Source organism: Gadus morhua, chromosome 10, assembly GCF_902167405.1.
Source record: "Gadus morhua chromosome 10, gadMor3.0, whole genome shotgun sequence".
NCBI lineage: Eukaryota > Metazoa > Chordata > Actinopteri > Gadiformes > Gadidae > Gadus > Gadus morhua.
This window is the reverse complement of record NC_044057.1, coordinates 21,021,127-21,033,626: the sequence shown is the minus strand read 5'-3', so window position 1 is coordinate 21,033,626 and position 12,500 is coordinate 21,021,127. Positions and strand designations below refer to the sequence as shown.

Below are 12,500 nucleotides of genomic sequence, written 5' to 3'. Positions count from 1 at the left end.
AAGGTGTCCTTCTGAGCGGCCATCTGATGAACAGTTTTCGGGCCGAATGAGGATAAAAGTCCCGTTTCACTTGATCTCACTGGGACATTTTAATATATTTAAAGAGCAAGTGAATATATTGAGTTGCTAAACATAGTATTGGCATCGTACATGGTATTATAGTGGTGAAAAATTGTCAGACTTAAAACTATACGTACGTATTAGGCAAGCAATTTACACACAGAATGAAACAATAATGTTATTCCTAAAGGAAGCCCATTTTTCAGATTAAATAAACACAACGGCATTAAAATCTAAATGTTTTGTCACATCACAAGTCAAAGCTAGGGTGAGAACTAGCCAACCCCAGATTTATCACATCTTAATGACATGGGAACAGGGAACACACATACACACAAACATACACACACACACACAGACACACAGACACAGACACAGACACACACACACACACACACACACACACACACACACACACACACACACACGCACACTATCGAGCATGTATGTATACACATACAGTATATCCTGTGTCCAGAGCCTGGGCGTGCTTACATAACAGTTGGTGTTGATTTGCTGTGTTTATTAGATGGTCCGGACATTGAGGTGCATTCTGGGAAGATGGCCAGAATACCAACACTCCTTGCAAGAAAACTGAGTCGTTTCTCAGTGGAAAATTCAGGTCGGGGGGCAGGGGTCAAGGTTCATGGGGATGGGGTGGTCCTGTTTTTTTTTTTTCAGCCCAACATCCTCAATGCGTGGTCTGGCAGCGGCAGGAGAATTAGGAGCTCAGCAGTAGCACAACCATGTTGGACATCCACCAGTCCAACACATGGTGGCTATTACTGGTTGGTAATATACGGCTATAGTAGACTGAGGCTTGTGCCCAAGAGGCCACGAAATCATCAACGGGAAGAGGGTTGGGTTGTAGAGTAAGACACCTTCCTATCGGATAACATTCTGCCTTAGGAGTAAAGAACTACTGCCACTTCTGTGACAAGCCGCGAGATGCAAGCCGCTGCGATCTGGAGGCGCTAACGACCTGTGAGAGAGGCGGATACCTTTTTACACAGTTCTTCTACAGCTCCCCGGAGACTGGCTTGTACTATTCACTTATGACGCACGCAAGATGTTCTATTATGTTAGTGTTCAAGCTTTTCACTTTATGTTCTTATTCAGTATGGTATTTTTTGGGCTACCACCCATGGGACAAAAGGGAGTGTTTCTGTTTAAACAATAACCGCTAAATCGTTGATTGAATTCTTCAATTGAATCTTCTAAAAGCTAAACTTTTTTTGGCAGAAGAAAAAGCCTCAATCCCACATGGGTCTGCGTGCTTCTGCCTCTATAGAACAGGAAGTCTTGCTAAATGTTTCTTCTTCAGTTGCAACTGACATTATTTTTTTTTTACAGATGACCCCCCCCCCCCCCCCCCCCCCCCCACACACACAGTGTCCCAGGGGTCATATAGCTGGTGTCCCTCAAGCAGGGTTTATGAAGTCCGGGCTGATTCCCCCGTGGCGCAGCAGAGAGACTGTGAAGATGGATACAGATATAAAAGGTCCCTGGGCTGGTTGTTTGTGTAGTGCAGATAACTGAAAGTATGTGGTACCCATAAGGCTTTCACTCACAAGTGTCTAGGGACCACGCCATATTGCTCCGCTTAACTTTCCATGACGTTAAAACTAAGCAGAAATCCCAGTGCATCACATTGTGATGCACTGGGATTAATTCAATATTCTATATAAAAACAACCACTGCCAATTAATAGTGTATTATAGTTTATAATCATAATGCGTAGTATACAGTATATATTCACATATTTATCGGGCCAAAATAGATTGCCAAACATTTAATTTAATGTTTAAGGTTGTGATCACTCTGGAGTTCCATAATTCAATCGATTTAAGTAATCTCGGAGAGAATAGTCACAGTAGACCAGTGTAATGACATGCATATTTCACAGGAAGCAAAGCCAAACACTGCAGACATAATGAAAAATATCATTTATTCTGGCAACCACAATATCATCATCTGAGGACATCTGCGATTTTAGATGAAACAATCCGACTCAACAGTGCTACCATGTGTCGCAGGGTGGCAGTGCAATTGAACAAAACAAACAGGTTGAATCACCATTTAAAGCACAAAGTATTTGAAAGTGTTCCAGCTGTACCATGAACAAAAAAAATACAAACAATCACTTGTGTAATAAAGACAAACAATCGCAAAACATGAAGAAACTGATTGTGTGTGTCTATCTTTACCTGTGTTGCGTTTTCCTCTTTTTTGTGTGTATCTATGCGATTCATACACTCAATGAACAACCTGGAACGCAATTTTACTTTTCTGAATTTTTGGTTAGAAAAAATTTGCATTGAGCTTTAGAAGTAATGACAACCCAAGTAAAATGTTCTCCCTGCCGTTCAACACAGATTGAATCTGTGGAGTGATGAAGAGGATCAAATACACATGTCGAGTCTGAGTGAATTCACTTCGAGATGGCACTGCAGCAGTGCTTTGTATGGTGATGTATGCCCTGCTTGTACACTATCAGAGCTTCAGTCTGAAAGTACAGCCTCAAACAGAGGTATACTCTGATAGTACACTATATTACTGAGCATTACTCTGATGATGCAGTTTGCCACTGAGCTATTACTCTGATAATACAGTATGATACTGGGCTATACTTTGATAGTACAGTATACTACTGAATTATACTCTATTAGAGTACAGCGATAGTGTACTGTACTGATTGTACAGTGTAGTACTGAGGAATACTGTGCGTGTGTGTATGCATGTGTGTATACACTGGGCTCAGGTACGAGTGCTGTACAGGTCTTCATCCTCTGGGCTCGACTGGCCGAAGTCCATCAGAGCGGGGTTTGCCTTGAAACCAGAGCCCCCTGCTGGCCAAGAGAAGAAATGCGTCAAACTATGGGAAAATAATAGCAAGACATATATAGCATCGACACGTTGCTCAGCCTGGTCTTAATAAGTACATCGATGTTGTAGGATACGTATTTACAGATGACCACCCAGGGCTAATCAAAGGTACATTGCATGGATTCTAGCAGTAATGCACCACCACTAGCCGTTGTTACCATTACCATTATCTTAACTAGCTTTATCTAGTGAGGGGAGAAAGAAGGAAAGAGAAAGAAAAACAGAGAAAGAAACGAAGAACCACAGGAAACCCCTGGCGCAAGATTGGTGGTGGGTGGAGAACACCTAAGTTGTGGTGGCCTTTGAAGCCCTAACACGTCTGTGGAGTTGTGCATGTACAGTATGTGTGCGTGTGGTACCAGTGGGAGTTCTGTGTGTGTGTCTGTGTGTGCGTAAAAGTGTGTGTGTTATACCTGTGAGGGGGGGGGGTGGGGGGGGTGTTTGCGCATGTGTGCGTGCGAGCAAGTATGTGTGTTGTCACTGTAGGGGTGTATATGTCCGTGTGGGAGTTGAACCTGTAGGGGTGTGTGTGCGTGTGTGTCTGTAGGGGAGTGTGTGTGGTACCTGAAGGGTGTGCGTGTGTGTGCATGTGTGTATGCGTATGAGTCTGTGTGCATGCGTGCAAGTGTGTGAGTTGTAACTGTAGGGGTGCGTTTGTGTGTGTGTCCGTGTGTTTGTTTAAGTATCTGTGTTGTATCTGTGGAGTGCGTGTGTGTCCGTGTAAGTATGTGTGTTAATGTATCTGTAGGGGCGTGTGTGTGTGTGTGTGTGTGTGTGTGTGTGTGTGTGTGTGTGTGTGTGTGTGTGTGTATGTGTGTGTGTGTGCGCGCGCATGTGTCCGGGTAAGTGTTTGTGTTTTACCTATGGGGGTGTAGGTGTCGGTGTGTGCGTTCAAGTATGTGCGTTTTACATGCGGGGGAGGTTTTTTGTATGTGTGTGCGTGAAAGTGTGTGCATTGTATCTGTGATGGGGGGTGTGTGTGCGTGCGTGTGTGTGTCCAGGCTGTACCTGTGGGGGGGGTTCCAGGGGGTCTCTCTGCCTCAGGTCCTGAGTCTCCAGGCGTCTCTGTGGAGGAGAAACATGGAGAAGCAACGAGCAGAGGTGAGCTGGAGAGGCAGTCCTCGGGATCAGAGCGAGGGGTTCGTGTAGTGAAGCTTAATGGGGAGTGATGGCGCCTTGGCCAAGACTACACATCGCCCTGTGGTCTTGCTTGCTTAAGATGCTTTCAACTCTTGAACGAATGGAATGGTGAGTTACAGTTCCCGATATTAAATACTTGTATACTTGAAATCCAAGCATTGACGAAGGCATAACTAAGCAGCGAGCCAAAGAGTCTCTAATTTGAACATTATTAATATTAGGGAGGGATACAATTCTTAAGCAAATAAGACGACAAATGTAATTTGTGTATTAAAGAATCGACTCTAAAACAATGACTAAAAACATGACTACAACAAGCAGGGGCATGAATAACATTAGGGCTCATGGAAGTTCCCCTTGTATTAGCATGTCTACCAAGTGATGCAAGGTAATGGGGAAGGAGGAGCATGAAATACCTGCAGCGTCCTTAACGATCTCCAAAACAGCAAGCTCCTCTAGAACGATGGGTTCCGCCGGAATGATTGGTTCTTCTGGAACAGCAGGTTCCTGTAACACTGCAGGTTCTTCTAGAACGATGGGTTCTTCTAGAACGATGGGTTCTTCTTGAACGAGGGCTTCCGATACAACTGCTGGTTCCTCTATAACGATGGGTTCTTCTATAACGATGGGTTCTTCTATAACGATGGGTTCTTCGAGAACAGCAGGTTCCTGTAGTACGGCAGGTTCTTCTATACAGATGGGTTCCTCTAGAAGAGCTGGTTCTTCTTTAATGATGGGTTCTTCTTGAGTAGCAGGTTCCTGTAGTACTAAAGGTTCTTCTGTAACGATTGGTTCCTCTACAACAGCGGGTTCTTCTGTAACGATCGGTTCCTCTACAACAGCGGGTTCTTCTACAACGATCGGTACTTCTAGAACAGCAGGTTCTTCTACAACGAGGGGTTCTTCTTGCACAGCCACAGGCTCCTCTAGAAGAGCTGGTTGCTCGAGAACGATGGGTTCTTCACCAACAGTACTCGTCTCGGCTGCATCAGACTCTGCTCCCGCCTCTGGATACAGGAACGAAACACACCGGTTACATCATTTGTAGAAACACACACACACACACACACACACACCCACACCCACACACGTCGTCTTGACTACCTGCGGTGGCCCCCTGAGGGGCCGTGGGCGGGGCCTCCTCCGCCACAGGGGAGGGGGGGCGGGGCTCGGGCTCAGCCGACGTGGCGCCCGGTGTCGGGGCGCTCTCTGAGGGGGTGGGCGGAGCCTTGTCAGAGATGGAGGACGAAGCATCGGACGCGGGGGGCTCTTCTGCTAGCGGAGCGCCCAGGGCTGGCCCTGCGTCCGACTGTCGGTAGAGAAGGGGGAAAAGTGTTACGATTGGGAAAAAACGACCCACGGATTACATATTTAAATCAACGCTAATTGTCTTTAAACAGTCGTCTTTGGAAAGTCATTGCATACCAAGTCTCATCTAAATAGAATTGTATAACTCCAGTCAATCCAAACGTGGATCTAGTTTCGACATCACTTTAGGATTAAAATAACTTCAGGATTTTTTTTTAAACACCGCATTCTGCTTCCAACCGTTTCATCGCGGCAGTAACCAAAACACGGCGCTTAAGACTGACACCCCGCCGGCACAAGGCCGCTCTCTTTGGGCTTGCCTGTGGCTGTGGCGCCGAGGCCACCACCGTATCTGCGACCGCCTCCTTGGGCTTGGAGGCGAACAGTGCGGAGACGGACGCACTGCTCCACATGCCCGCAGCGTACACCTTCCTGCTGCTCACCTGGGGGGGGGAAGAGAGCGATGGATGGGGAATGTGGTCCACTGACTGGAATATCGATGAGGAGCTTGGCTGCGGGCGTCGGCTTACCTTGAGCAGGGCCACGGTTTGGGCCGGGTAGCACACCGCTGCCCCGGCGCCCATCATGCCCAGGGGAACCGCTAACCTCTTGAAACGAGAGCCTGCAGCAAGAGAGGAAGCACGGGGGGGGGGGGGGAAGGAGGGAGGTTGGTGGTGGTGGTGAGAGGCGGTGAGGCATAGAGAGATCAGCTCGTCAACGTAGCGCTGGGGGCAGATCGCTGCAGCGGTGGAACACGGGGAAGTCAAGTACGGCCAAGGACTCGCATTAGAAAAAAACATTGGGGTCGTCTATTATAGCACGTGTATGCTTCATGTGTATGCTTCATGTGTATGTTTCCTGAATATTAATACGGGCAGGGGGAAAAGAGTCTTAATTCATATCTTCTGTAATTCTGAATCAATTCACAGCTACTTAAAATCGTTTTTAAGTTTTAAGTTAGGTTAGGTTTGCCTTTGGCAATCACATAAAAATTTTTTTTTCGAAACTGAGAACCTCTTTTCTTTGCACGTAGCGGACTGGGGTAGATCTGGAAATTAGCAAACCTATATACTGCATCTAGAATTGATTTCTGAATTGTTTTTAAACAACAGTTGATTTAAAAATGAATTGTGCAAGATTCAGAATCAAATCATGAGACACCAAAATATTTAAAAAATCTATTAATCTGATCTGCAGCCATGGAAGAACATGTTCGGACGAAAATAGGCAATCTGCATGCAAACTGCAAGAAATTGCAAACTGCATTTGGGGCAGTCCCTGGGAAGGACTTGTTCAGACTAGAAAACACCCACTGAAAAAGGTCAAAGAGATTTTGAATGGGTGTTCATGTAAAGACGTATCCTACAATGATGTGGTTAGACCAGGCTAAGCAACGTGACTATGCTTCAAACTGTTATCATGTTTAAAATTTTAATTTTTAAGCAAAAACCTTATTTCAAAATTACAAAATAAACCGAATTATTTTTGTCTATTTTAAATCACACGTCTTTGGATTAATGTTCCAAATGGGGGTTCAATCCCATAACCCCTATGGTATATTCATTTCAGCCTATATATTATATTATGGGCCAGCTAGGGAGGTAGCTTTTGCAAACCTATTCCAATCCTAAATTCCCCAAAAGAGGGTAATACTAAATAGTGCAATTCTAAATAATAAAAACAAAATTATCTATATTAAACAGATCGATTGAATTTGTTTATTCAGCAACGAAAGCTTCTAAAGTTGAGCCTAGGTGTATGCGGTGCTACCTTTGCGGGCCAGGATCATTCCCAGCATGCCCACTGTGGTGATGGTTCCCAGTCTGGGAAGGAAGCCTGGAGGAGGGTCCCGCAGGTAATAGTACACATCTGGGGGAGCACAACTCAAGTTCAGCCTAATGCTACTGTTGCATATATGCAGTCATACCAGAAAATGTACAGTCAATTGTCTTTCAGCACAAAAATATATGAAGGACTCGATGAGTATTTCAGGACAATTGTGTTTGACTGATGCTTGTACAGATGGGACAGAGGCTTTAGCTAGGAACTGGTCACATAATTATGGCCAACCATAATTATGTAATGGTACAAGTATTGATGAAATGTGTAGTTTCATGCTTATATCTGAGTAAAACTACACATGCCAGCTTTTTCAACTTTGATCTGCAATAATAACTGACCTATATTTAAGTGTATATAAAGACATAAAAAAGTGTGTGTGTGATCTATCAATGTTCTCTATGAAACCCTGTTGCATTGCCTTGTACATGGGGGTGTTTTGCAATATTGCATTTGTGTATCCCAGAACCTATATGTTACTTTTCCTTAAGCAACGGACTGCCAAAGGATAACTGCAATAAGAGGACACCAAACTTTTACTCTAACATAACTGAGAAACTTGAATCACAGCTTCTGTAAGTAGCAAAACTTCACCTCCTGCTGTCTGGTACGCCTGGATGCTTCTGGTTTTCACCGATACACAGACAACCTACAAAAAGATAAGACATGAAACTGACAAAAAGCCACCAAGAGTAACAACTCTCATAGAACAAAAGACAGAAGCGTTCAACGGACGCCGCTTGTTGGAATAGTTTCCATCCGTCAGTTCAGGTAATGAAATTCAATCTCCAAGCTGCAGCAATGAAACCACATCTAAGGCACTTCCTGGCTGTGGAACTTGCAGATTTGTATGCATACATCGGATAGGGGAACGGCACAGCGTGGGATGGTGTCTGTGCTCCGTGACCACAAGCCTGACGTGACATTTGTTGTTGGAAAACTAACGTTAGCGGCACACATTACTTTACCACCTCCTGTCTGTTGCTTTTGAGGTAGTATAAAGTAGTAGGAAAACACACACTACTAGGCCGTCATCACTAGGCCACATACTGTGAGAGGTGTAGGTGATGCGTTACCTGGGCAGAGCGGACCACAGGCAGCAGGCTTTCTCTCACGTAGGTCAACCCACTCTCAAGCACACCTGGTTTAGCCTCAACAAACCTGTACTGCGTTGAAGGCAATGGGGTGTAGATCGGCAACTGTAGACAGGAAAGACTGTGTTATTGTTCGGGGGGAAAGTATGCATGTTAGGTAAAAAATCCATGCCAAGTAAAAGGGGGGTACATGTGGCCGATCATCGTATATACTGATTAATAATATGATTATACCTCACGAGAGGCCAGTCCCACCAGCCGGAGGTTCAGTGACGCTGTACACACGGAGCGAGGCGAGGCCCAGCACTGTTGGAACGGCCACCATGACCACCTGAAGACACTCAAGTTTAGTTCGTCCACTCTGTCATCTCTATCACGTTAACTGTCACGACATTTTAAGTAGTAGAAGAAAGTAACAGTAACAACAGTCAAGCCATACTGATTATTATAGAAATCCTAGTCGTAAGGAGAGTACAACATTTATGTAGGTGATATGATATGATATGAAGTGGCTGCACTCTGGTCCGAAATAAACGGTAGGTTCATTTCTGACCAGAGGCCCTCCTGCAAGCTCCGAAGCCCCATAAGGACGTGACAGTCGCAGCAGCCTCACAGTAATATAATCGCATATTGTCGCAATAATGCAGACAACACAATCAATTGCTGTAATCGCTTGGAAGCAAAACGTTGCAATAAAATGTGATATATTCACCTTGGCCGCCATGACAGCGTTCCCCTCTTTCTTCGGGTTTGACGCGGTGTACAAAAGGTTCTAAACTGAAAGCATGGTCAATTACTGCCCCCTAAAGGTCAGATAGCGACATGGTAATCAAATAGAACCTTTTGTGACTTATAACGTGGGGTTATAGATAGGTATTAAAGGGTGTATTGATGACTATAGGTTAATGTGACAAAAAAATCGAATCTCTGATTATAATGTATAATGTTTAATAAATGATCATGTGTTTGTAGGTTATACGTATGATAGCACCATTTAGTGTAGACATATTCACTTGATTTGAGAAAACGTACACACAATCAATGAAACATTGCTCATAGTGCAGATAATTTAGTTTATTGAAGTCAAAGTTTAACAACTTAAGTTTACAATCTGTATTTTTTTGTAATATATATTCATATATATGAAACCAAAAAAGGCTACTTTAGGAAGAATAAATGTAATTTTCTTTCTTTTTTAATTTCTTCTTTAATCAGTTTAATGTACAGAATAACAGTAAGCTAATATAATCCTTGAAAAAGAGCAATATGTCCTTTTTTAATGTCGCAGTGCAACTTACATCTTACACACCTGTGCAATGTACTGTGAGGTGTACACCCCTTAAAGAACACAGTGGAATCTCCCTTTCTGACTTCCTTTTTCCCTTCATTTCTGTCTTGTCTTTCTTTTTCTGCAATTCTAAACACACACAACGATCTGGGAGGAATAGCACAGCCTGTGTACAAATCATAACTCACACTAAATCTACAGTATGTCACCTGCTCCAAAGAGCAGCCTGGTTGGAAAATAGTAGATCCAACGGCAGACATGAGACACAGAGAATGGCCTGCAGACAGATACAGTATAGTCATACTTCTGCAGGGTTTCTATGTGTGTGTGTGTGTGTGTGTGTGTGTGTGTGTGTGTGTGTGTGTGTGTATTTGTGTGTGTGTGTGTGTGTGTGTTTGTGTGTTTGTGTATTTTACTGTGTGTGCATGCTTGTTGTTGTGTGAGCATACCTTTGTGTGTGTGTGTGTGTGTGTAGCTGTGTGTGTGTGTGTGTGTGTGTGTGTGTGTGTGTTTGTGCATGGGTGTGTGTGTGTGTGTGTGTGTGTGTGTGTGCGTCTGTGTAGATACGATATGGTAACACTACTGCCGTGTTAAAGTGTGTGCATGCTTGTTTGTGTGTGTGCATGCTTATCTGTGTGTGCGTGTGGGTGTGTGTATGTGTGTGTGTGTGTGTGTGTGTGTGTGTGTGTGTGTGTGTGTGTGTGTGTGTGTGTTTGTGTGTGTGTGTGTGTGTGTGTGTGTAGGAATACCAGTGTAGTCTGTCCATCGTTGCCACACAAAGGGTGGGGAGGCACAGGGAAAGTGCTTGCATCATTAAGTCTCTTAGTGGCATACTCTCAAATTAACCTTTTATTTATTTGTTCAAAACAATATCTGTTGTTCGTGGTGGATCCCACTACAATGTGATAGAAAAGGATAAATAAAGTCTAAATATGAACAATGAGTACAAATGTATTTTCCCCCGAAGGGCAGCGTTTGCTACTCATGTATCTCAGTGTGTTGCCACTAGAGGAGCTGTTGAGTCATGGTTCTTAAATTGCAAATAAAATGATTCATCCATCTTACCTACCATTGGTTTGTTCGGCTGCGTCCGCCCTGTGACAATCCGGTTCTAAGAGGGAATGTGTATGTGTAAACAGTTCGAGTGCAGAAGATACTGTCTTTCGGTATGTTAAACCGGCTCCTTTAGTGTGACTCCTATGTATCCAAATCATATGAACATTGTAAGTATCTTAAATTGCATTTAATGAACCACTGAGTAGCACAAATAACCCCACCCTTAGTTATTGTACAGTGTGTGTCTTCAAACACTTCATAAGAACAACATAAAACAACGTAAATAATGAATGAACACGTTGGGGTTTGGGAGGGTTCGGGTAAACACAACTCAATTGTTAACAGTACTTTTGCATGTATCATGCGCTACAAGTCTAATTATCTTGCAATTGTGAAAGGATGGGTGAGTGGGAGGGGGGTAGAGAAGAAACAATATTGATCCACAATATCACCCTATCCAATCAAATCAGTCCCCAGGCTTTTCCCATGCAACACACAGCAGGAAAGAATCTATTGGTCGGACGTAATGTAAACCAGTAGTAACTGACTGTTAATTTGGAGGGGGGGTTGTTCTTTTTCCATATATGTGTTGTTGGGTTCAACACGCCAAAAGACCTTGCGTCCACAAAGTGAAGAGGGCAATACTTGCGAAACCTTGGCATAGAATACATAATACTTTACATTATATCTATGACACAAAACGTAAATAGATTTATATACTCTTCTATTGTTAAATATATTTGTAGACTGTACACAAATCTTTAGAAAATGAGACGGCAAATGCTTTTACCTGATATTTTAAACAGCAAATGTAAAGAGGCTGATGAAAAGAGAGTGAGAGTTTGAGAGAGACCCTGTGATGCAGCCAATGCGATATAGAGAAGTAGAAAGTGCATTCTTTGTAGTGAGTGAAGCTGCTTTTTTGAAAAGAACTCCCTATAGCTCTTGCATTCCCTGTTAAAGAAAAACCAAACAAAAAAAAAAAAGAAGTCTTGCACCCCACGTATATAGTAGTGTACAATCCCCCCACCCCCTTTGCTACCCCTAGAAGCAGATCACAGTGGTAGTGAACGCAAACATTTACGATCAGTATACACAGCAGCATACAAATATACACCCAAGTGTCGCTCGACTCAAGATCGACGGCTCCGAAAGAGTAAAAAAAAAAAAAAAAAAAGAACACAGAGAGAGAGGTGAGAGATTGAAAAAGAGAGTGGATTGAACGCGAGAGAGAGAGAGAGAGAGATGTTCAGATGTTCAGAGTAAAAAAAAATGTCAGACGTAGAGTAAGCGTTACATTTAGGAAGTTACAATGCAAAAAGAGAACCTCAGTGGATTGCACGCTGCAGGCAGAGTAGCCCCGTCCGTCCACAGACATGACTCATCGTACCGTCTTCCTCGAGAACGTGCCTCACAGTTTGAATGGGGGTGGGGGGGTGGGGGGGGGGGGGGGGGGGGGGTTAGTGGGCGGGTAGCCAAGTCGACGCTTTTAATCTGTGCACTGATGATGGAGCGAGAGAGCGAGAGGGAGAGCGAGAGTGAGAGCGAGAGCGAGGGGGAAGAGAGAGAGAGAGAGGGAGGGAGGGTCGAGAGGGAAAAGATAGAGAGGGAGAGAGCGAGAGACAGAGAGAGATTTGGCGACTACCCTCCTACAGCATTACAGTGTACCACTGGTGCAGGCTTTTCCCTTCTTCCGATAGCCCCACACTGTGAAGTCAGAACCAGACTGGGGGCTGGGGGGGGGGGGGGGGGGGGGGGGGGGGGGGGGGGGGGGGGGGGGGGGGGGGGGGGGGGGGGGGGGTGGGGGGGGGGGGGGGGGGGGGGGGGGG

General features: G+C 44.5%; 1 protein-coding gene across 1 annotated transcript; it reads right to left on the bottom strand.

Moving 5' to 3' along the window:
• Nucleotides 1–1,989: 1,989 nt before the first annotated feature.
• Nucleotides 1,990–9,126, bottom strand: apool (apolipoprotein O-like). Its single transcript, XM_030368664.1, has 11 exons — nt 9,040–9,126; nt 8,567–8,658; nt 8,310–8,448; nt 7,828–7,882; nt 7,165–7,263; nt 5,925–6,016; nt 5,715–5,837; nt 5,191–5,395; nt 4,503–5,093; nt 3,955–4,011; nt 1,990–2,909 (listed from the first exon to the last, which is right to left on the bottom strand). Exons 1-11 carry the CDS (start codon nt 9,049–9,051, stop codon nt 2,818–2,820), a joined length of 1,557 nt encoding a protein of 518 aa, XP_030224524.1. The 5' UTR covers nt 9,052–9,126; the 3' UTR covers nt 1,990–2,817.
• Between the last annotated feature and the right edge of the window lie 3,374 nt (nt 9,127–12,500).

Bases quoted from the DNA above. Each gene is read 5' to 3' on its own strand.
- apool (XM_030368664.1), bottom strand. The intron at 5,396-5,714 runs GCAAGCCCAAAG...CTCTACCGACAG, and splicing joins CCTCGGCGCCACAGCCACAG to TCGGACGCAGGGCCAGCCCT. The intron at 4,012-4,502 runs GTATTTCATGCT...TCTCCTCCACAG, and splicing joins GATCGTTAAGGACGCTGCAG to AGACGCCTGGAGACTCAGGA.